Source organism: Martes martes, assembly GCF_963455335.1.
Source record: "Martes martes genome assembly, chromosome: 4".
Taxonomy (NCBI): domain Eukaryota; kingdom Metazoa; phylum Chordata; class Mammalia; order Carnivora; family Mustelidae; genus Martes; species Martes martes.
Genome location: NC_137891.1, coordinates 175,206,042 through 175,230,636, shown reverse-complemented (window position 1 = coordinate 175,230,636; position 24,595 = coordinate 175,206,042). Strand labels below are relative to the sequence as shown.

General features: G+C 41.2%; 1 protein-coding gene across 2 annotated transcripts in view; it reads left to right on the top strand.

The window, feature by feature from the left end:
- The window catches only part of ZBTB40 (zinc finger and BTB domain containing 40), a 71,440-nt gene that overhangs the window by 20,822 nt on the left and 26,023 nt on the right, over nt 1–24,595 (top strand). For both annotated transcript variants that reach the window (XM_080802655.1, XM_080802656.1), the window contains exons 2-4: nt 2,255–2,338; nt 15,854–16,610; nt 17,422–17,555. In XM_080802655.1, coding sequence (XP_080658781.1) covers nt 15,914–16,610; nt 17,422–17,555 — 831 coding nt within the window. In that variant the 5' untranslated portion in view covers nt 2,255–2,338; nt 15,854–15,913. The remainder of the gene's footprint in view (nt 1–2,254; nt 2,339–15,853; nt 16,611–17,421; nt 17,556–24,595) is intronic.

Here is a 24,595-nt window from a genome sequence, read left to right as displayed (position 1 = left end):
CGTAGCCTTGTGTTCCCCCCATCCTCTTCCACCAGTGGTTTTGGGACCCACCCTGGCTGGCCCGGTGTCCATAATAATGATGGCAGGTAGTTACTGCACGTCCTTCCAGAGCCGGTGCAGTGCCAGTGTCCTGGACACATACACGATTTCCAGCACACGGTCCAGATGTGCCTCTTCTGGAACGGGGTTCCTCTTCGTGGCTCTTCCTCTGCCTGGAGCTCTCTACCTTTCACCCTGGCCTGTTGGAGTTGGACCTCACTTGCATTTACCAGCTGCGGCTCTTGCCTTTTCGTTGCCACTCACTGGGATCAGTCTCTTTGTTGTCTCTCCTTCCTGTCCTCCTTGTCTCGTACGGACTGAGTCCTTTTAAGAGATCTGTTTTCAATCATTCTAGCCTTGGATCAGCTTTATTACCAACTCCCTGTGGACAAAGATCTTGTTTTATATTTCCTTTGAATCCTTCACAGAACTTAGCAACGTGCTAAGTAAATAACAGGCAAATGACCCACAATGAGGAATTGGATGACCTGTGTGTACAGTATAATGATTAGTGAACGGTAGGTCCAGCTCCTGAGGTACAGAAAAGAGCCTCCTACGCTCTCCAATAGTGTCAGCAAAGGCCTTTGAGTGCTTTGCTAAGGACATCACCAGCACTTGTGGATTTCAGAACAGCGATTGTATTTAAGTGAGCGGTGCACATCAAGAGTAAGACTTCAGTGTTGTATCCCCCTTGTTCATTAAAGGGGTTCCATGTTTCCGACCAACTATGACTTAGTTCTCACTTTTGCCTTTTCTGGTTTTTCTCTTGTTTCTTTTTAACTTAAACAATCCTTAAACTTTCAGATCTTTTTTGGAGGTAGACAGAATACAAATGTAAATGAATAAATAAATAAATATTCTTTGTGCTCCTTTTAGAAAGCTGGCCTAGTTTCCACTTTGTGTTGAATCCCCATTTGTGTTTTGGGTCATTATGCAGCACTTGGTTCAGCCAATTAAGTTTTTTCTTTCTAAGTATCTTTAGTCTATATCAGTATAGTCTTTTCTTGAGGCTTTAATATTGTTCCTTTGAGGAACATCCATCTTTCTGGTGCTCTTTTGTTGCTTAAATGTTCTTCCCTTGGGACCTTTGACAATTTTCCCAAGCCTAGCAATTTCAGTAAGTGCTTAATAACATAATTTAGGTTGCCTCTATACAAGCATCTATAGGACTTCACTTAGAGATTCCAACACACAGTGTTCTAGCTCTGAAAGCTACACTTTCACAACATTATATCAAGTGCTAAGTTCTCTGTCCTCAGTTTAACTGCCCTACAAAGGGAATTGGGGGAAACCATAAAATATGTTAGAGCCTCTAACATTTCAGTTGTGAAATCGGCAAAATATAGTTTAGCCTCTATAGTACATTTCAGTAGCCCCCAAATCACCAGTGTATCCCTCATGATTATATATTAGATTTATTTAATAACTGTTGTATACCTGAAAGTGGTCTACAAAAATTATATAGTTTAATTGTTTATTTACAGATAGATACTTCAGCTGTCAAGTCAGATGGCTAGTTGCAAAACTATTTAACGAGGATGATTCACAGTCTCTAGTAATAACTGTCACATGTAGTAGTTTCTATGTGCTGGGTACCGCTTTAAGTGTAAACTTGCCCACTCACTAATTCTCTTGTAAGTAACATATAGCTGACTTTTAAAAAACCCAATCAGAGAACCTCTCTGCCTTTTAAAGATTTGTTTATTTATTTGAGAGAGGGAGAGAGCATGTGTGTGCATGTGTATGCGAGCTGAACACAAAGCCTGACACAGGGCTTGATCATGATCATGACTCTGAGATCCTGCGACCTGAGCTGAAACTAAGAGTCAGACACTTAACTGACTGTGCCACCCAGGGGTCCCATCTCTCTCTGTCTTTTAACAAGAAAGTCCAATCTGTTTATTGTGACTGTAAATACATTTGGACTTATTTCTGCCTTCTTCAGTTGCTTTCTATTTAATGCAATTTTCTTTCACCTTTCTTTTTTCCTTTTCTCACTTGCTTTTGGATTAACCACATTTTCTTTCTTTTCTTTTGTATCCCCATTTGCAATACTTATCTTGCTTCTATTCCCCTACATCCTTACCTGTTAATATACACACTTCATTTAGGCTAAAGGCTAAAGTCAGTCATTGTTTTTGTTATCCTCTCGACACTTGGGACACCCTGACTCTGGTCTCCTTTCATCTTCGATCTTGTTGATTGTTAATTTCAGAGAGGCATTTCTACAAATACAGACTTTAGAGCCTGGCTGCCGGAGTTTGGACCCCAGCTCTGCCACACATTCGTGTTACCCTAGGTAAGTTATGTTACCTTTTTGTATGACAGTTTTTTTAATCTGTAAAATGTGGATAATAAGAGTACCTACTCTATGGAGTTGTTGAAAGGATTAAGTGAGTTAATATATGCAGAGCATTTAGAACAGTGCTTGGCCCATAGTAAGCTTTCAGTAAGCGCTAGCTGCTATAGTTATCATTATTCTGTATTGTTTTTAACCTCTCCTTCCAGTACCCATTTTTAAACAGCCAGTGCATTTTGAGTATACCAACACATTTCTTAATTTCTTTTTTTATTGAGATACAATTAACAACTGAGCTTACATATTATATTTGAAGAGTTTTGACAAATATCTACTCTTTAGGGGCACCTGGGTGGTTCAGTGGGTTAAGTCTTTGCCTTTGGCTCAGATCATGATCTTAGGGTCCTGGGATCAAGCCCCGCATGGGTCTCTCTGCTCAGCAGGGAGCCTGCTTCTCCCTCTCTCTCTGTCTGCCTCTCTGTCTACTTGTGATCTCTATCTCTCAAATAAATAAAATCTTAAAAAAAAAAAGTCTACATTTTAAACACCCCCCCCAAAATGTAGAACATGTCCATTCCCCAGAAAGATCTTTTGTGTCTCTTTCCATTCATTTCCCTTCCCTACAGCATCCCAACAACCTCCACACTACTATCTGATTTTTTCAGATTAGTTTTACCTGTATTTCCTTTTCCTGTAAGTTGAGTCCTATGTGTGTACTTTTTCTGCCTGGTTTCTTTGACTTAACATAATAGCTTTTAGGTTTTCCATGTTGTTGCATTTATTAGCAGTTTATTCCATGTTAAAAGAAACCTCCACCCAGATCTCCTGTGTAGTTGCACTGTTTTACACATCTGCTAGCAGTGTATAAGAGTTCGAGTCATTCCACATCCTCACCAGCATTGGTGTTATCGATCTTTCTGATTTTAACTTTTCCAGTGGATTTTTTTAGCAGTTTCTTTGCTTTCCACTTGCTATTAGAATCTTCTTATGTTCTATCTTTATTTTCCCCCCCCCGGTTCAGTTTCCTTCTTGAAGTAATTCTTCCTGTGACAGTCTGTGTCTGTTTGTTTGAAGATAATTTTGTTTCAGCCTGGGTATTGATTCTTTATTGTTATTTTCCTTAATATTCAACAATTGATACTGCATTTTCCTCTGGCATCTATTGTTATTAAATAGAAGGTCTGTGTCAGTCTAGTTGTCATCCTTTTGTAAGTGAAGTCTTTTCTCTTGGTTTCCTTACAACTTCTTTTTCTCCATGTTGTTGATATTTTGAAGTTTTCTTCTGAAGACTCGTGTTTGCCTTTAATTCTAGATCATTCTCAGTAATTATATCTTCAAATTGCTTCTCATACACGTTTTCCATTATTCCATCTGGAACACCTTCTCATTCTGTCTTCTGTGTCCTTTAACTTCCCTTTCATATTTCTGTTTTTATGAAGTCTGCTACTTTCTGAGTAATTTCCTCAGACTTTTCTCCTTAATCATGATTTTTTTCTTTAGCTGTATCTCATCTATTTAATTTATCAATGGGCGAATGTCAGTGACTTAATTTTTTATAACCAGAAGTTCTTTTTCACATCTGACTATATCCTTTTTCCATATTTTCTTGTTTTTTGATTTTGACTTCCTTCATTTTGCCTGTTTATTAAAGTGAAATACAATTAATTTACAGCATTTTAAATTACATTTTATTGCTTTTATGGTTTTCAAATCTTGGGGGTGCTGTTTGTGCTCCTGCATTTAATGGCTTTCCTTCTTGTGGTTCTCATCTCCTCATGTGACTTTTCAGTTGTACTTTTTGCCTTCTGGGGGTGGTGCGGGGAGCCTCCTCATCTGTGACACTAGCAGTTCTCTGTCTGAGCAAGTCTCCCCTTGTGTGATTCTGTTTTTCTTTCTCACCTCCAGTACCTATTCTCATTCCCTTCCCACACTGTAGGCACCCACTCTAATATATTTGATAAAATATCTTTGGCTACACATGTGGCTTTATCAAGTATATGGTATGTTTTTAACTTGTAGAAATGCTGTTTTTAACTTGTAGAAATGCTGTTACGCTCTAGAGCTGACTGTGGTTGTTACTTTTTCCCTCAATACTGGGCATCTATCCGTGTTTCTGTCCTGGTAGCTAGTTAGTTGTTCCTTCTTTCTAATGCACTATTTTCCATAGTATACCTCCTGAACCTTTACTTACATTCTTTTAGTGAGGGACATCTAAATTGCCTCTGATCTTCGTGCTACCAAAAACAGTGCCCCAGTGATCTTTCTGTCCATGCTTCCTTATGGACCCATGTAAGAATTTTTCTAGGATAGGTGTGGAGGAATATGATCACTGGGTCGTAAGACACATATATACACAGAAATTTTCACTAAATGTTAGCAGAATGTTTTTCAGAACAGCTGTACAATTTGTATACCCACCAATGGTGCCCTAGATTCAAACTCAAGTTCTGCTGTGTTACTGTGAGATCTTGGAGAAATTACTCAACCTCCTGGGCCTTAGTCTCTTCATCAGTAAAAGGGAATAATTACAACATCTGCCTCGTCAGGTTGTGGAGAGGACAAAATGAATTAGTACATATAAAGCATATTCCTGAATATAATAAACATTTCCTGAATACAATAATCATCAGATAATTGCTAGCGGCTATTAATTTTTTTTAAGATTTTATTTATTTGGGAGAGGGAGAACATGAGCTAGGCAGAGGGAGAGAAGGTGAAGCAGATTCCCCACTGAACAGGGAGCTTGATACGGGCTTGATCATAGGACCCAGGGATCATGACCTGAGCCAAAGCAGACGCTTAATCCACTGGGTCACCCAGGTGCCCGGATTACTGCTATTCTAACAACTACTCTTACTACTTGTTGATTAATTAAAAATAAGCTTTTCCTTCTCTGAATTGCCTGGTTACATCATTTGCTCCTTTTCCCCCTTGGATTTTAATTTTTTTCTCTAGATTTGTAGGAATTTCTTAAATCTTCTAGGTATTAATTCCGCATTGTCTTTAGACTTTACATAATTATCTCCTGATAATTACATATTATCTCCTGAATTTACCCTTTGTCCATTGTCTGTTACTCATGTCTTTGATAGAAACCTTTACTATCATTGCAGTCAGATTCATCATCCCCCCCACTTTTTTTTGGCATTTGGGGCATTGTTTAAGAAGTTTCCCTTCCCTGCTTCAAAGACACCTTCTGACATTTTCTACTGTTAGCCTGTATAGGTTTACTTTTCATGTTTGTGTCTTCCTCAAATGGTTTGTAATAGTGAGCTCTGTTCTATGTTTTTCTTCTTCACTATGTGAGTCCCTATGCCTTGGGTTGTGGAAGTACTCTGGTTTTTTTCTGCTGCATGTCAAAGATCAGTTTTTATATTAATTTCTCAGCTCAGGATTCCTGTATGATACGAATTTGCATACCTACACATGCCTCTGTATGTCATAGACCTGCATTTTAGATTTCCTGTGGGTGCTTTCCTGAGCCAGTGAGCGGGGTTTTTCAGACTGCATATCAAGGAAGGATAGGTATTTGAGGCTCTGGGCTTTGTGCAAGGGTCTCAGTTTCAACTTGCCCACCTTCTATACCTGCCTGAAGTTGTATTTCTAGTATCCATGTGAGGATTAATGCTTTTTCCTCCAAACCTAGGGACTGTATTGGAGTTTGAAACCCCTGTGGGCCACCATGGTCTCAACACCCACTTACTGTTCCAGTTTTGATTTTGATGTCTCTTTCATTTTAGGTGCCTGAGGATTTCCTTTTTTTTTAAAAGCTTGACTATATATTTTAAAAGCATTTTTAAAATGTTTTATCCAGCATTTCTGTGTGAAGTGGGAGGAAAGGTCCATTTACATCAGCTTGGCATGCCATTTTGCCAAAAGTTTGCTTTTCAATTAGTATTCCTATTAATCTTAGTAAAATTTCAACTTTCAGCATTGCCAACTTACATTCATAACTAGCCCTTGATTACCCTTGAACATCTTCTGCCTTACCTGTATCTCTGTTTTCCCTTTATTGCAAGTTTATAACCATGTTTTTAATATCTGTGTTTTGGTAAGCCACATATAATTTAGTTCAGTTTTTTTGAACCTTGCTCAGTTGCGTATCCTGCTATAGTTATTCAATTATTTTCCCATCTAATTTATTTTTCTTAAAGATTGTATATATTTCAGAGAGAGAGAGAGTGCCCGCAAGTGTGAGCCAGGGGAGGGGCCAAGGGAGCAGCAGACTCCTTGCTGAGCAGGGGGCTCAGCTCAATCCCTGGCTTGATGTGGGGCTCCATCCCAGGACCTGGGAAGGCAGCCGAAGGCAGCCTCTTAACTGACTGAGCCACTCAGGTGCCCCCCCACCATCTAATTTATTTATTAACAAAAATATGAAATAGTTCTGACCACAAGTTTCTATAGTTAATGCCCGAAATACTTACTCTGGTTCATTGCTAGATCTTTTTTTTTTTTTAATGTGATGAAAGACATAGATACCTTCCCCAGAAAAATGACCAAAAAACATCTTAAGCTCGTCCTGAGAATAAAATCCCAATCATTTGTTTCATTTCATATTATAAAAATATTTTAAAAGATCTAATGTATGTCCAGAGAAGTGTTTTGCTTTATTGAATTCATAAGGCCTATGGCTTCTTTTTGGGGAAAAAAAAATCACATTCTGCTGATAAAATTCATTCTTTAGAAAAACCTCAGCGCCTGTTGAGAAGTTTATAGTTTGTGTTATTTGCACATTGAATTCTTACTCTTCTGGTTTTTTTCCTCAGTTATTAAATTAAGTTAATTTACAAATTTTAAGAATTATCTTTTTTTAAAAAAAGATAGTCCCTACTGTTGCCTGTTTTAAATCTTACAGAATCTGTTTTGTTTTGTTTTGTTTTCCACCAGTACCAGGAGATAGGCATTCCGGTCCTGCCCCTGCCCCTTCTACTAGTAGAGCCAGTTGGCTAGCTCCTGGACTGCAGTTTATTTGTTTTTAAAAAGTATGCGTTGTTATAATGCAGGTATTAAGACAAATTGTACTCAAACAGTAGGGCTAGATGTTCTTAAAGATATTCTGAGTAAACTAAAAATATTACATGAATTCATGAATGTTCCATAATAATAAATATCATGGTACAGATAGGGCTTTGGGTGATTAGAACTGAAAATTTTACATTCACTTTATGAAGTTTTATAAATAACTATTTTTTAGAGCAGTTTTAGGTTTACAAAAAATTGGGAGTACAGAGTACAGTAGAGGGTTTTCCACACCCACCCCACTGTCCCACACCTCAGTGATACGTTTGTTACAGTTAGTGAGCCTACGTTGACATACCATTATCATTCGAAGTCCATTGTTTTCATTAGGGTACACTTTTGGTATTGTACATTCTGTGGATTTTGACAAACGTATAACACGTGAATCTACCATTGTGGTGTCATAAAGAATAATTTCACTGCCCTAAAAATCCTCTGTTCCTCACCTGTTTATCCCTGCCTTTAGCCACTGACAACCACTGATCTTTTGACTGTCTCCATAGTTTTGCCTTTTCTAGAATGTCATATAGTTGGATTCATTTTATAGCCTTTTCAGATTGGCTTCTTTCACTGAACAATATGCATTTATGTTTCCTCCATGTCATTCTATGGCTTGTTAGCTCATTTCTTTCTAGTGTAGAATAATATTCTATTATCTGAATGGACCACAGTTTATTTATCCATTTACCTACTGAAAGACATTTTGATTGCTTCCAAGTTTTGGCAATTATTAGTAGAGCTGCTCTAAATATCTGCATGTTTTTGTGTAGACAGTTCATTTAGGCAAATATCAAGAGCACAATTGTTGGAGCATATGGTAAGGATATGTTTAGTTTTATAAGAAACTGCTAATCTGTCTTCCAAAGCAGCTGTACCGTTTTACATTCTCATTAGCAGTATATAGGAGATCCTGTTACTATAAATCCTCACCGCATTTGGTATTGTCAGTGTTGTGGATTTTGGCCATTGTAATAGGTTGCTTTAATTTGCAATTCTCTTATGACATGTGTTGCACATTTTTTATTCTTGCTTTTTATACTTGCTATCTGTATCTCTTCTTTGGTGAGATGTCTGGTAAGGTTTGGCACATTTTTTAATCAGATTGTTTGTTTTCTTATTGTTGAGTTTTCAGAGTTCTCTGTATATTTTGGATAGTAGTCCTTTAATAGCTTTGTCTTTTGCAAATATTTTATCCCAGTCTGTGGCTTGTTTTCTCATTTTGTTGACATGACCTTTCACAGAACGAAAGTTTTTTTAAATTTTAATGGAATCTAGCTTATCAGTTATTTCATTTAAGGATCATGCCTTTGGTGTTATATTGAAAAAAACTCATTACTGTACTCAAGTTCATTTGGGCTTTCTCCTATGTTATTTTCTAGTTTTATAATCTAATGTTTCACATTTAGGTCTGTGATCCATTTTGAGTTAAATTTGTGAAAGTTGTGAGGTCTGTGTCTAGATTCATACTTTTTACACGTGGATGTCCAGTTGTTCCAGCGCCATTTCTTGAAGTATTGTCTTTGCTGCTTTGTATTGTCTTTGCTTCTTTGTCAAAGATTAGTTGACTGTTTTTTTGAGCTAATTTTTATCTATTTTTTCACCAATACCACGTTGTCTTGGCTATTACAGCTTTGTCGTAAATCTTGAAGTTGAATTGTGTTAGTCCTCCAGCTTTGTTCCTCTCCTTCCATACTGAGCTGGCTGCCCTGCCTCTCCATATACACTTTAGAAACAGTTTCTCCATATCCACACAATAATTGCTGGGATTTTGATGAGGATTGTGTTAAATCTATAGATCAAGTTGGGAAAAGTTGAAATTTTGACAGTACTGAATCTTCCTATCCATGAATAGGATAGGAACGTCTCACCATTTACTTGGTTTTTCTGTGATATCGCTCATCAGAGTTTGGCAGTTTTCCTCATATAACTCTTGTACATATTTTGTTAGACTTACCCATACATATTTTTTGTATTTCAATTTTAGGCACTAATTAAATGCTAATTTTTAAAAGATTTATTTATTAGAGAGAGAGCGAGAGCATGCAAGTGTGAGGTGTGGTGGGGAGGAGTAGAGGGAGAGGGAGAGAAAAATCTTAAGCAGACTTCACTTCACGCTCAGCACAGAGCCCAGTGTGGGGCTCAATCTCATGACCCTGAGATCATGACCTGAGCTGAAACCAAGAGTCGGATGTTTAATGATACCACCCAGACTCCCCTTAAATGGTAATGTTTTAATTTCAAGTTCTAGTTCATTGCTGATATGTAGGAAAGTGATTAATGTTTGTATATTTATCTTGTATCCTGCATTCTTGCTGTAATTGCATATTAGGGGTTTTTTGGTTGTTGATTCTTTTGGATTTTCTACAGAGACAAACATATCATCTGTGAACAAAGACTGTCTTATTCTTTTCTTCCCAACCTATATACCTTTTATTTCCTTTTCTTGTTTCATTAATTAGCTAGAACTTCCAGTATAATATTGCAAAGCAGTGGTAAGAAGGGACATCCTTACATTATTCCTGATTTTAGCAAGAAAGCTTCAGTCTTTTCTCTATTAACTATAACATTAACTATTGGGTTTTTTGTAGCTGTTCTTTATCAAATTGAAGAAGTTTCTCTCTATTCCTAGTTTGCTGAGAGGTTTTTCTTTTTTTTTAATCATAAATGCCTTTTAGATTTTGTCTAGTGTTTTTTTCTGCATCTGTTGATAAGATACTGTGATTTTTCTTTGGCCTGTTGATGTAGTGGATTACATTTATTGATTTTCAAATGTTGAGCCAGCCTTGGGTACCTGGGGTAAATCCCACTTGTTCATGGTATATCATTCTTTGTATACATAGTTGGATTTGATTTGCTAATATTTTGTTCAGGATCTCTTTATCTTGGTTGATGAGAGATGTTGGACTGTAGTTTTTTTTATTTTTTTCTTCTTATGTCTGTTTGGTTTTGCTGGTGGTGGTGTAATTTGGTTTCATAGAACGAGTTAGAAGTATTCTCTCTGCTTCTGTCTTCTGGAAGAGAGTGTAGATACTTGGTGTAATTTCTTCCTTAAATGTTTGGAAGAATTCACCAGAGAACCATCCAGCCCTGGTGCTTCCACTATTGGAAAGTTATTAATTGTTGAAATTTCTTTGATAGATTTAGGTCTTTTCAGATTGGTCTATTCTTTTGTGAGTTTTGGCAGATCGTGTCTTTCAGAGAATTGATCCATTTCATCAGAGTTATCAAATTTGTAGGCATAAAGCTGCTCATAGTATTTCTTTATTATCCTTTTATTGTGTGTGAAATCTACAGTAATGTCTCACTTTTTATCTGTTATGAATAGTTTGTGTTCTCTTCTTCTTCTTTTTTTTTTTTTTTGTAGTTAGCCTGGCTAGAGGCATATTGATTTTATTGATCTTTTCAAAGAACCAGCTTTTGGTTTCATTGATTTTTCTTTATCCATTTACTCTTCTCAATTTCATTTATTTCTTTGGCTAATTACTGTTTTCTACTGTTTAATTGAATTTATTTTGTTCTTCTTGTTCTAATGTCCCATGTTGAAGCTTAGGTTATTGGTTTTAGATCTTTCTTCTTTTCTAATACATGCATTCAGTACTATAGATGTCCCTCAAAATACTGCTTTTGCTGCATCCCACAAATTTTGATTAGTTGTATTTACATTTTCATTTAGTTTAGAACATACATTTTTAAATTTCTACACCCAACATGGGGCTCAAACTCATAACCCTGAAATCAAGAGTCTCATACTCCACTGACTGAACCAGCCAGGCGTCCCCTAGTTTTGAATATTTTAAAATTCCTCTTGAGATTTCTTCCTTGACCTATGTATTATTTAGAAAAATGTGTGTTTAAGCTCCACATATTTGGGATTTTCCAGCTATCTTGTCATTTTTTTTTTTAAGATTTTATTTACTTGAAAGAGAGAGAGCATGAGCAGGGGTAGGAGCAGAGGGAGAGGAATAAGCAGATTCCTTGCTGAGTGGGGAGCCTGACACAGAGCTCAATGCCAGGACCCTGAAGTTATGACCTGAGCCGAAGTCAGATGCTTAACCAACTGAGCCACCCAGGCACCCTGTCATTGATTTTGAGTTTAAGTCCATGCTTGTCTGAGAGCAGAGATTGCATGGTTTCTGTTTGTTTGTTTTTTTTAATTTGTTAAGGGTATTTTTGGTTAATTTTGCAAGGTACAGAATTCTAGGTTGGTTGGACTTCTTCTTTTTTTTTTTCTTCTCAACACTTCAGTTATTTTATTCTACCCTCTTCCTACTTGCGTGGTTTCTGTGGAGAAATCAGATGTGATTCTTTACTTTGCTCCTCTATAGGTAAAGTGTTTTGTTTTTGTTTTTTTCCTCTGACTTCTGAGATTTTTTTTAAGCTTTCATTTTTTGTAGTTTGAATATGATATGCCTGAGTGTAATGCTTTGGAATTTGTTGTGCTTGGTGTTCTTTGAGCATCCAAGACCTGTGGTTTGGTGTCTGACATTAATTTGGGGGAAATGCTCAGTCATTATTACTTCAAATACTGCTTCTGTTTCTTTCTCTTCCATCTCCATCAGATATCCCATTTGCGTGGATATTTTACCTTTTGTAGTTGTCCCACAGTTCTTGGATATTCTCTTCTGATTATATCCTCAAACTCAGAGATTCTTTCCTCAGCTTTTCCCAGTCTACTAATGAGCACATCAAAGGCATTCATAATTTCTGTTACGTTTTTGACTTAGAGCATTTCTTTTTCATTTTTAAAATTTCCATCTCTCTTCCATTGTTCATCTGTTCTTGCATGTTGTCTACCTTTTCCATTAATGTCCTTAGCATATTAATCACAGTTCATAAAAATTCCTGGTCTGATAATTCCTGATGTATCTGACTGTGGTTCTGATACTGCCTTCAGTGTCTTCAGACCGTGTTTTTTGCCTTTTAGTATGTCTCATAATTTTTTCTTCAAAGGTAGACACAAAGTACTAGGTAAAAGGAATTGTGGTAAATAAGTGTATAGTGATGGGAAAGTAAGGTGTGGGGAGGAAGTGTTTTATAGACCGATGATTAGGTCTCAGTCTCTTGGTGAGCATGTACTACAGGACTGTGAACTTCACCAATGTTTTTCAGTTCATCCCCTCCCACACCCACCACTTAGGTGGTGCAGGATGGCTCTAAGTGAGCTGAAGGGTATTTTCCTTCTCCCAGTTAGGTTGGAATCTGGTAAAATAGTTTCTCCTGAAGCTAGGCCTTGTTAAGAACAGAGTGCTCTGGCATATTTCAAAATGATTGGTTCTCTCCTCCCCTTTCCAGAAGCAGGAGGGAATTTTCCTCCTATATTCACCCTTTAGAGCTCCTAGAGGTAAACCTTACAAAATTATGACTTGGTCCCTCTGGAGTTTTTAACTTAGACTCTTGCACCCTGAGCCTCCAGCATTTTGTCAGTTTCAGTTTAGTTTTCCTTTTCTGGTACCAGTTCCCATGCATGTATCTGCTGGTGGGTTTCTGCTCTGAGAAGTTAGGATTCTCTGTATCTTCCTTTTTCTCCAGTTTGGGGGACAGCAGTTTTGCCGTGCAACCTCAGTTCTCTGACAGATCTAAGAAGAGTTGTTGATCTTTCCATTGTTTAGCTTTTTACTGTTGTCTGGATGGAATGGTGACTTCCTGAGTTGCTTATGTGCCAGACCAGAAACCAGAACTTGGAAATATTTTTATTTTTTTAAAAGATTTTGTTTGTTTATGTGAGAGAGAAGGAGAGAATGTGAGCATGAGCAGGGGAAGGAGCAGTGGGAGAGGGTCAAGGAGATTCATTGCTGAACAAGGAGCCAGACACGGGGCTCCATCCCATGACCCTGAGATCATGACCCAAGCCAAAATCAAGAATTGGACGCTCAACCGACTGAGCTGGCCAGGCACCCCTATTTTTATTTTTATCTAGCAGCTTCAAATATGGGAAAATGAATAAGTAGTGGTGGGAGGAAAAGGGGACCATCCACAATCTTGCTAATAGAGGCAGCCGGTGTTATTTTGACATTTGGCTTTTTGTCAGTGTATTTTCTTTTCTTTACACAAGTAAGATGATAGAATTTGGCTATCATCATAAGATCCTCAAATCCAAAACTGAACTACATGTCTTCTTCCCAAGACAGTTCTCTTGTGTTATCTGGATCATCTCAGCATCCACTCCCACTCACCAGAGCAGGGCCCGGGAGCTGTCTTTCTCTTCCTTCGCATCCACTCAGACTTTAAATCATGACAGTTACATTTTCTAAATATTTTTGGCCGTCTCCTTCTCTTTCTTCTCTTGCCACTTCTCTGGGTCAAAGTCCTTGTTGATTTATCTCTGAACTCCTACAATAATAGAGCCTGTCTCCTGCATTATCCCCCTCAACTCTATGCCGATGTCACTTAGGTGATCTATTTAAGATGCATCTCTGACCATGTGACTTCCCTGCTTAAAGCCTTTAAAACCCTTCAGTGGCTCCTCCTTGCCTTTTGGATAAATCCAGGCTCCTAAGCGTGGCCCGAGTATCTCTCTGGCCACAACCTCTGCCTGCCAGATTTAGCTCCTGATACTGCCTGTCCTCTGCTTGTGTTCGAGGATCACTGAATTCCTTGCAGTCCCACCCGCACCCCTTCCTCCCCACCACTGGGGATAGTTGTCTGTCTGCCATGCAGGCTCCCGCTCCCAGCGCCTGTTGTCTCACTCCCCTAACCTCACCAGGGGCCTCTGCATTTATTCAGGCACCTCAGCTCCTCCTCCAGACCTTACTCTAACTGCTCCACACCCCTTTTCCCTAAGCTGGGTTTCTGGGCGCAGATCTCTGCCATTGCATCTCCTCCCATTCATTTATTCATTCCACCAACTAATCAGCAACACTTGTGTGAGGGCAGATGATTTTTAAAAGGTCCTTCCCTAATGGAGCTTACATTCCAAGGAAGGGAGATACATGATAATAAGTAAAAATAGATGTCAGTAGGTGATAATGCTGTGAGGATAAATAGAGTAAGAGGGATGGAATGTTCTGAGGTTGGAGAAGAGGCTGCTATTTAAAGGACATGGTCAGGGAAGCCCTCAGTAATGCTGTGACCTTAGAGCAGAGACCTGCTGGAAGGGAGAGTGAGCCATGCACACTACGTGCGGAGACACCGTAGTAAGCATGTACAGACTGTTCTGTGATCGGTATGGAAGGCAGTGTGCGTAGGGCACAGTGGGTGAGGGGAGAAGGCAGCCTAAAGACTTAGTGCCAGCCAGGTCGTGAGGGGAGTGTAGGCCGTTAGAAGAACTTCGGCTTTCACATTTACTCTGAGACCAGAAGCCAAGGAGGTGTCTGTGCAAAGAAGGGACAGGCTCTTGCTATGTGCTAAAAAGATCCCTCTGATTACCGGGCTAAGATAGGGTGGTGTAGGGGTGGTGCTAGAACGGGGCAGGGGTGTGGAGACGAGTTGGAAGAGCTTGCTGCAGTAGGCCACATACATGGTGACGGAGGCTTAGACTGACCAGAGCAGAGCCAGTGGAGGCAGCAGGAAGTGATTGGGCTTTTGGATATATTTAGAAGGTAGAGCCCCCAGGATCTATAAAAGATTTTATAAGGAGTATAAGAAAAAAACAGGACTCAAGGATGACTTCCGGGTTTTGGTCTGAGCAAAACTGCTGTGGAGTAAGAAGATGGCAGGAGAGTTTGGAATATAGGTTTAAGCCACCCATCAGTCTGCCGATCTGAGATGCTGAGCGGGGAGCTGGAGGTGTGCATCTGGACTGCAGAGGAGAGGTCCAAGCTCGAGGTGTCAGCCTGCAAACTGTCAGCATTCGTTGATATTTCAAGGGTGTGGAATCAGATGAGACGGAAGATGAAAGGGGAGATGACTGAGTCCTGGAGCATTCCAGACTGTGGAGGCCAACGTGATGCAGAGAGCCCAGCCAAGGATGCTGGGAAGGCATGGCTAGGGAGGTCATGGGAGAACCAGAGAGAGCAGGAGCTAGGAAACATGCGTTTGAAGCAGGAGGGAGTGAGACCGGTGTGCAGGGTTGCAGATAAGTCACATGGAGATGAGGACATTGTGCTGTAGATCTGTTTATATAGTTGCCTCTTTCCGTTGGCTGAAAATTCACTGGAAGCAGGAATGCCTCCAGCCCTGTATTACCTACCGCTGGGAGGTGGGTGATACACACAAGTCATTTAACGGCTGCTTTGCCTCAGGCCGGTTGTCTCAGTATCTCTAAGCTCCAGTCGCATCTGTGAAATGGGGGAGGGATGGTACCTCTTCCACTGAGTCACCGTGAGGCTCCAGTGAGAATGTCCAGGTGAAGCACGAAGCATGAGCCCCTTGATGGCATTAAGCCGGTGACCACTGTCATCAGCGTCATTGACATAGTGTGCCTAGCGCGGCGCCCCTCCTGGGGAGTAGCAGGGGGCGAGTGTGTGAGTGAGTTGCCTGTTTGTGCAACTCTTTCATTCAGGGTCTCTCCCTGTGTGCTTGTGACGTACTAACATGGCACTTCGGGGGTTTCTCTAGGAGACCGCACTGATCCTCACGGAGTGGGTCCGGAAGAAGTCCTGGGGCAGAGCGCAGGCCATGGAGCTCCCCAACTACAGCCGGCAGCTGCTGCAGCAGCTCTACACTCTGTGCAAGGAGCAGCAGTTCTGCGACTGCACCATTTCCATCGGCACCATTTACTTCCGGGCTCACAAGCTGGTCCTGGCCGCCGCCAGCCTCCTGTTCAAAACGCTGCTAGACAACACAGACACCATCTCCATCGATGCGTCTGTGGTGAGCCCCGAGGAGTTTGCCCTCTTGTTAGAAATGATGTACACTGGCAGACTACCCGTGGGCAAGCACAACTTCTCCAAAATCATCTCTCTGGCCGACAGCCTCCAGATGTTCGATGTGGCGGTTAGCTGTAAAAATCTTCTGACCAGCCTTGTGAACTGCTCTGTTCAGGGTCAGGTGGTGAGGGACGGCTCCGTACCATCCTCAGAGGCATTCAGGAAGGAACCGGAGAAGCCTGACATAGAAGTCCTTGCCTCTGAGGGCGCTGCAGACCCTCGCTCTTCCCTGGAGGCTTCTGCCCCTCCAGGGGGCCGTGTGAAAGCCGAGGCCGAGGACACAGTCGATATAGTTTCCGGAGAGATGAGTGCGGGACCTTCCACTGCCCAGGGGATGCAGGGGAACACAAACACCCCGGGGCAGACTCCTCGTCCATCAGAAGTTTGTTCCCCCTCCCCTGCTGTACAAGCCTTTAGAGAGGCAAAGGAGGCCAGCACAGAGCCAGGTAACCTTCATTTAATAGTTCTTTTGTAATCTGTCCTCCCATTGTCGGTTACTACATCCAGTGTTCTTTATGAATTTTTTTGTTTCAGTGATAAATATACCAAAAACCACTGCTGGATAGGAAACCAGAATCCAGTCCAATCCCACACAGAATCTGAAACAAAACTGCTACTCTGGGGGATGGTTCTTTTTTTTTTTTTTTTTAATGATTTTTTTTTTTAAGTCATCTCTGTACCCAACATGGAGCTCGAACCCATAACCCTGCGATCAAGAGTTGCACGCTCCCCCAGCTGAGCCCGCCAAGCACCCCAGGGGGACATTCTTCTTCTTTTAAAGTGTCTGTATTTTTGAGTGTTGGGAAGTCTGAGGATAAGCTGCAGAGCAGAAGGCAATACTGAAATAACAATGTGCCAGGGTGTTTTTGTTTTGAGAGAGAGAGAAAGAAAAAGAGGAAGTGGGGAGGGGCAGAGGGAGAGAGAGAATCCCAAGAAGTCTCCATACCCATTGCGGAGCCTGCCTCAGAGATCACAACCTGTGCCAAAATCAAGTCGGACGTTTAACCAGCGGAGTCACTTGAGCGCCCCTGAGGGACCAGTTTTGATGCTTACCCATTATTCTAACCAGGAAGAGGACAGCATAGAGGAGGCAGCTGGTTAGGGCCATTGTTTTCTGTTATCCACAACTGATGTGCTAGGTGTCAGGTATAAATGCCGCATATAACCCAAAGGTGGTCAGTTTAAACTTTAAAAAAAATCATCTCAAGTAATGAATCACTGATTTGTGTGTGTGTGTGTGTTTTGTTTTGTACTCAGAGTATGAGAGGAAACAGCATCAGCTGAATTTTCTTCTAGAGAATGAAAGTGTCTTCTCTGATGCACTCTTGGTTACCCAGGATGTTTTAAAAAGACTAGAAGAATGTTCAGAAATTAAAGGTGCACAAGAGGAGGTAAGTACCATGAGTTTTATTTGTTTGCTGATGTAGTGTTCTCTGGATACCAGATCAGTTTCCCATATGGGGCAGAACTATGAAAATACAAAACACTTCAGGGTCTCAGTTTTCTCAAACTTTAATTTTTTAAAAAAGAATTACTTGTCAGAGAAAGAGAGCATGGGGAGTGTCAGGCAGAGGGAGAAGCAGGCTGCCCACTGAGCAAGGAGCAAGGAGCCTGATACGGGACTTGATCCCAGGACCCTGGGATCATGACCTGAGCCGAAGGCAGATGCTTGACCAACTGAGCCACCCAGGTGTCCCTCAAACTTTAATTTTTTTTTTTTTTGACATTTGTTCTCTAAATGGCCATCTTAGAAAAGTACTAGGCAAGATGGTTTCAAAACTAAGTTATATTCTGATCACCAGACTTACAGCCAGTTTTGATCCAGGATACTTAATTAATCAAACCATTTCCACCTGAGTGATCAGGGATAAAATGAGGCAGAAAGTAGTCATGGACAACCCCAAATCCAGACTAAGTGATAAAAACCAAAGTAGAACATTAAGAAATACTTAAAACCTGCTATGAAAAGGACCTAATGTGTATACCTTATGTAGTAAATTGCATCCAATGTTTAGGAATACAGTGGCCATTTTCCAACGTGAAACCACTAATAGTGAAATTTATCGAATACTTACCATGCTGTGCTTGGCACACATGTTATCACATTTAATTCTCACAAAAATCCCCCGGGGTGGATACTGTTTTATTGATTTTTAGCCCCTGTTTTACAGATGAGAAAAGCGGTCTAAGGTATATAACCTGGCCAAGGCCACAGAGCTCGTAGGACTGCTTCAAACCCAAGCATTCTAGCTTTAGAGCGGTGCTCTTGCACACTGGGTTTTACTGCCAGTAGGGGAAAATGCTACACATATGTTACGTATGTTTAAGTGTTTAGGAATGGCCTGACAGAAGACTGCCCAGTGGTTATCACGCTCTTAACTGACCTTTTCTTTCTTTCAATATCTCATCAAGACGCATCCCCACTGGGGGCTTCCTCACTACCTGACTTCTCATCCCTTGAATGTACAGGATTGCCTCCACAGCCACTTTAGAACTCCTCTAGCTTCGCCTTTCCCACAGCCAGGCCTCCTGTGCTGAGCAGTGCTGGCAGAGCCAGTGAGCACTGTCCCCTCAGGCTTGCTCATCTGCGTGGTGGGGAGTGTGTGGGGGAGGCCTCCCGTGTCACTGTAGGCAATTGAGTGTCTGTTAGTTACCTTCATCCAAGCAGTAAACTGCCTTCTACTGTACAAGTATTTCCCAGATTCATAGCAAGTTACTTAAAAAAAAAAAAACAATAATTCAAGGTCAAGTATTTCTTTTAACCTTGGTTAATTGACAGCTGACTGTAAATTACTTTCTTGAGAGAATAGCTTTTTATGACACTGGGTTAACCTCAATGACTCTGTTAGGGAGGTGACACGTTGTAAAACCTTGATATTCTTTGTACTGATTATGCTGAAGGACATTATGGTTTTATATTTTTGCATGTGGATGTTCTGTTCAATCTATCATTTTTGTCACAAGTTTGTTGGTGTGATAGCTTAGAGACACACCTCTTCATTTTCCCTTGCAGGACTTCCTCTCCACTTAATTTTGGTGACGGGGGAGCAGTAGCATTCCTAGATCGGCAATACTCAAATTGTTAGGGTTGCCTGCGTACTTACTTGAGCTGTGTTTTAAGCATTTTTTCCTAACACTGGTACTTAAAAGTGTCTGGCAGATAATGGGTGCTTGAGAAATTTTTGCTGTACATGGTTTCATCCAACATTTTTTTTCCCTCCCAATTCTTGTCCTAATCTTTTGGTGACAATAACAGTAGTAGTACTTAGAAAGAACACTGATTCACTGTTGGGGATCATTATAGGCTTATGTTATTTCTTCCACAGTTTTAGAGGTCAGAGTAAGAGCCCTACAAATCACTTAGTGGCTGTATTTAAAACTGATTCTGTTACATTCCATAGTACCTTTCAGCTGCAGAAAGAAAAAGAGAAAAAAAATACTTGAAGAGCATATGATTCCATTAAATAAAATACAGACTTTGTACTTGGGCCCAGTACTTCTTTTTCTCCTTTAACTTTCTTTTTTTTTTTTTTTTTTTTAAGATTTTTGTTTTATTTTATTTATTTGACACAGAGAGAGACAGATCACAAGTAGGCAGAGAGGCAGGCAGAGAGAGAGGAGGAAGCAGGCTCCCCGCTAAGGGGAGAGCCCGATGTGGGGCTCGATCCCAGGATCCCGGGATCATGACCTGAGCCGAAGGCAGAGGCTTTAACCCACTGAGCCACCCAGGCGCCCCTCCTTTAACTTTCTTATAGACAGGTTTATTAAAGTATGGTTGACATGCAGCAAGCTGTATGTATTTAAAGCGTACAGTTTGATAAGTTTTAAAACCCGAAGCCATCAACACAAGCAAGATACTGAACATACCCATCACCCCTAAGTTTCCTTATGCCCTTACTAATCCCTCCCGCCTGCCCCTTTCAACCCACCCATCTCTAGGTGACCCTGACCTGCTCGCTCTCTGTAGGTGAATGTGTATTTTCTAGGGTATTATGTATAAAGAGAGTCATGTAGTCTATATTCTTTCTCATCTGGCTTCTTCCCGTCAGCATAATTCTCCATGCTTATTTACTCCTTTTTAGGCCTAAGCAGAGTTCCATTGTGTGGATATACAGTTAGCTGTTCAACTCTACCATTTGCTAGTGTTGTGACCTCCAACAACTTAATCTGTGTAAGCCTTAATTTCCTAATTTGTAAACTAGGACTGTTGTCACCTACATCACAGGATCATTGTGAAACTAATACAGATTATTGATGGAAAACTCACACTAAAATACCAGGCACAGAGAAAAAGAGCTCAATTGGTGGCGACTGCTGTTGTTTGTTTATGCGTTAACTTAGTATTTTTAGACTTAGTTGACCTTGAAACCCCTTTTTACTTAATGTCTTATAATATCTTAGCGCCACGGTCGTTTGCTCTGACACATGAGATGGATTGCTGTTACTTTAAGCCTAATTTGCAAGTCATGCTTTCAAATAGGGACTATTATCCACTTGGAAGTACCTTACTAAACTGCAGGTGTAGTACCTGGTTCACAGCCATCCGTCTCTAGAACAGTGGTTCAGTGTATATAAAAATCATCCAGTGCACTCGTGAACATGTACACCTCCAGACCTCATTTCCAGAGAGCCTGATTGTCGTAGAACTTGGGCATCTACATCTTTAATAAGCTGCCGTGTTGCTGTTTTGATATCAGTAAGACACATTTCTGAGAAGCGCTGCTAGAGAAGTTAATGGCTTGCACAGTTCTTAGTGTATGATGGCAGATGTCAGTGTCTATGCTGGCACCTCGGTGTTTTGAAGGGCCACCGTGTACACATTTTTCCCAAGTGTTATTCTTTACTTATGCCTTGATTCAGCAAATATTTACTGAGCAGCTGGTGTGTGCCAAGCATTGAGCTGGTTGCTAGGAAGACACATATAAATAAACTGGATCCCTATCCCTATAGAGTGTCTTGACAGCAGAGAAATCCTGCCACATATGTAATTATTTTTTTGGAGTCACCAAACTATGGAAATCCCCAAAAGGCCTCAGTACTGAAAGCATTTGCAAACTGCTCACTTGAAACACCAGTCTGCATTTCAGCTCCAATTGTAAAGGCTGGGGGTTTGTTTGTTGTTTTTCTGTTTAAAGAGTTTTAGCTCCTAAGGAGCTTTGAAACGCTTTTTTTGTTGTTGTTATTTGGTTAATCGGCATAACATTAAAAAGACAGCTTAACATTAAAAATAATCTGTGCTTAGATGTGAAATCTGGAGGCCTGTGCATGTTCTAGTTGACACGGACTAGCCTGTTTCTTTTCTGAAACACAGACACAAGGTGTGCACCTGGCCTGGACTGAGTTTCAGGAGGACACCATGAACTAGTGTCCTGCTTATTTTGTTTCCTGAGATAAATGATGAAAGGTGGCAAAGCCATTCCCTAAGCAGTGATTGCAAGAACACAGGATGAGGCTGGGTGGCTTGGATTGTGTGAAACCAAAGCCAAAACTGATTAAGGAGAAATCTCTTGGGTGCTGGGATGGGAAAGCGGCTTCTGCCCGTCTTTATCTCGGTGTAATATCCCTGCCCATTAGAGAAAGCAGATACTGACCTAACAGGCTTTCTGGCTGAGCTGAGCAAAACCTATGTTTAAAGGCAAGCTTATAATTTTTTTTAGCTTTTATGCAGGAACTTTTAATTGTCTTCTTTCTTTATTCCTAGCCATGTCCCTGCTTTTAATTAAGTGTGTATATAACAAAGCGAATCTTTGACTAGAATTAGGAGATAACTTCTACTGTTGATTTCCTTGCTGTTTGATCCAGTTTTCACCTGAAGTTCTAGAAAGACTCCCAAAGCTTAAGACCTAGGAGCTTTTTCTTCTCTTTCAACTTTGTTTCAAAGGCAAACAAGCCTACTCTCCTGTATGAATCTGATGTTTCTGACCACGTCACTGCTTTGGAGAGTTGTCACAAAGTGCAGGTCTGTGTTTTGTGGGCTGTGTTCACTGACAGGATAGGGTAACCCTGTTGAGAAGTGAGCTAAAAGGGTTCATTTTATAGGTCTGTGAGAAATGGAAGTAAGTTGTTGTTTTTCCATATCTTCTCTCTGCTAATTATGTCATCTAAGATATGCAGCCATCGATAGAAAGGCTATTGGTTTTATGGCAAGAGAATTTCATTCAGTTAAATATTTATGAAGCACCTACCAGTGTACCTGTCTATGTACAAATCCCCGGGACCAGGAGGAATGGTGTCGATTGTCCAGATAGGACCCAGTGTTCGACGTGACGTTGACTGTAGCAGGTCCGGGAGAGTGCAGTGTAAGTGGATTCGGTTACACTCAAAATCTGGGGTGGCAACTAGTGAAAGGGGTGCTAAGTCAGTGGAGTAAGCTCGGGGTTTCCTCCCAGTTATGCTGTTTACTGGCCACGAGAGCTCAGGCAAGTTCTGTCACCTCTCTGACTCTCACTTAAGTAGTCGTAATGGGTGGCCTGGGTGGCTCAGTTGGTTGGGCATCTGCCTTCGGCTTAGGTCATAATCCAGGCTCCTGGCATGGAGTCCCGCATCGGGCGCCCTGCTCGATGGTGAGTCTGCTTCTCTCTCTGATCATGCCCCTTCTCATGCTCCCTCTGTCTCTCATATTCTCTCTCTCTCAAATGCATAAATAAAATCTTAAAAAAAAAAAAAAAGAATAAAAGTAGTCCTGGTAATAATGCCTCCTAGAACCGATGTGAGGAGTTACATAGATGGCACATACACACAGTGTCTGGGATGGCATTTGGCTCTTCCGGTCTCTGTCATGAGTGCCATTGTCTGGCCCTCGGGGTTCAGGGAAGGTGTGAGCGAATAAGAACACAGCATAACTCAAACAAATCCAAAGGCAGTAGGCAGACAGTTGGGAAAATAAGTAAATTTAAAGACCTTAGTATAAGGCAAAGATTAAATTTTAAAAGGAAAGGAAACTGTCCCATCTTTAAGTATATTGACCTATAGTTCGTTCATAAATCAAAGTACGTTGATCATATGTGGGACCATAATTTGGTAGAATTTATTGAAATACCTTTAACTCTAAGAATCAAAGGAATTCCAAATGTTTGCTTAAAGAGCCAAACTCTGTTTTGGGCTGACGTCTTATGTAGCAGTCAGTGACCCTCAGCCTGCCACAATATGGGACGCCCTCTGTTTAGGCAGATGGGCTATTTCAGAAAAGGGCTCACTGCACGGAGGAGCCCCAGGCAGCTTAGGGGGCTGATGGAATAACAGTTAAAACACTGGCTCTGGTGCCAGGTCCCCAGTAGGTTCTGGAAGAAAGAGCAAAGAGCAGGGCTGTCCAGGCAGCTGACTGCTCCCTCCTGGCCCTTTCATCAGCCCACCCCTGCTCCTCTTCCCAGATGGTCACACCCTGGCGTCACTGCTGAGCAATGAAGTTAACAAATGTTTTAATTTCACTGCTGAGCAGTTCAGCAGAGGAGGAGACAGCAGAGAGGATAATGAGAAGCGTATCAGACGCCTCTGTTGATGAAAGCGTCCCTTCCCCACCGGCTCAAATGATACTGCCAGACAGATTGGATCCTGAGAGACGTGGATTCGCGATACTCAGCTCCAGGAGAAAGCACACTGGCGTAGGGCAGACGAAGACGGCTAAATGCTGTATCAGTTAAGATGCATCGAAGAAAAGGAGGAAGGAAAGGAGAAATAAAGAGAAAAAAACCTGTTTACTGATGGTATTAGCATTGAGAGAGTCTATATTAGGTATCTCTTGCCGCATAACAATTACTCTTAACATTTAGCAGTTTAAAAGCACACACAGTTTTTACCTCACCATCTCTATGGGTCAGGAACCTAGGCGTCCTTCGCTGAGTCCCTGGCTCAGGGTCCCTGGCAGGTCTGTAGTCAGGGTATATTGGCCAAAGCCACAGACAGCTCAGGATATGGTGGGGCAGGGCGGAGGATGGCCCCTTCCCAGTGCACTCGTGTGACTGTTGGCAGGGTTCCGAAGATTCACTTCCAAGCTCACTCACTGAATGTTGGCTGAAGACATCCGTTCCCTGCCACATGGGCCTCTCTGTAGGGCAGCTCACAACGTGGCAGCCTGCTTCCAGAGTGAAGGCAGAGAATGCCCCCGCAGACAAGAGGGAAGTCACGGTGACGGAGCGTCCGAAGTGCCCCCCATTACTCTTGCCATGTTCTTTCCCTTGGAAGCACGACATCAGGTGCAGCCCAAGGGCGTGAATGCCTGGTGGCAGGGTTGTTGCGAAGCATTTAGAGGCTGCCTACCACAGGTCCCTGCTGCTGTCAGGGCAAAGGCATTCCTTAATGAGATTTTAGGCCGACTAACAAGAGCGTGGAAGGTTCAATAAAGGCGACTGAAAGCCATTCAACTGAGCATTCAGCAGAGTTGGTATTTCATTTGTTTATTATTTTCCAAACTTGAGACAAGATGAGTTACTCA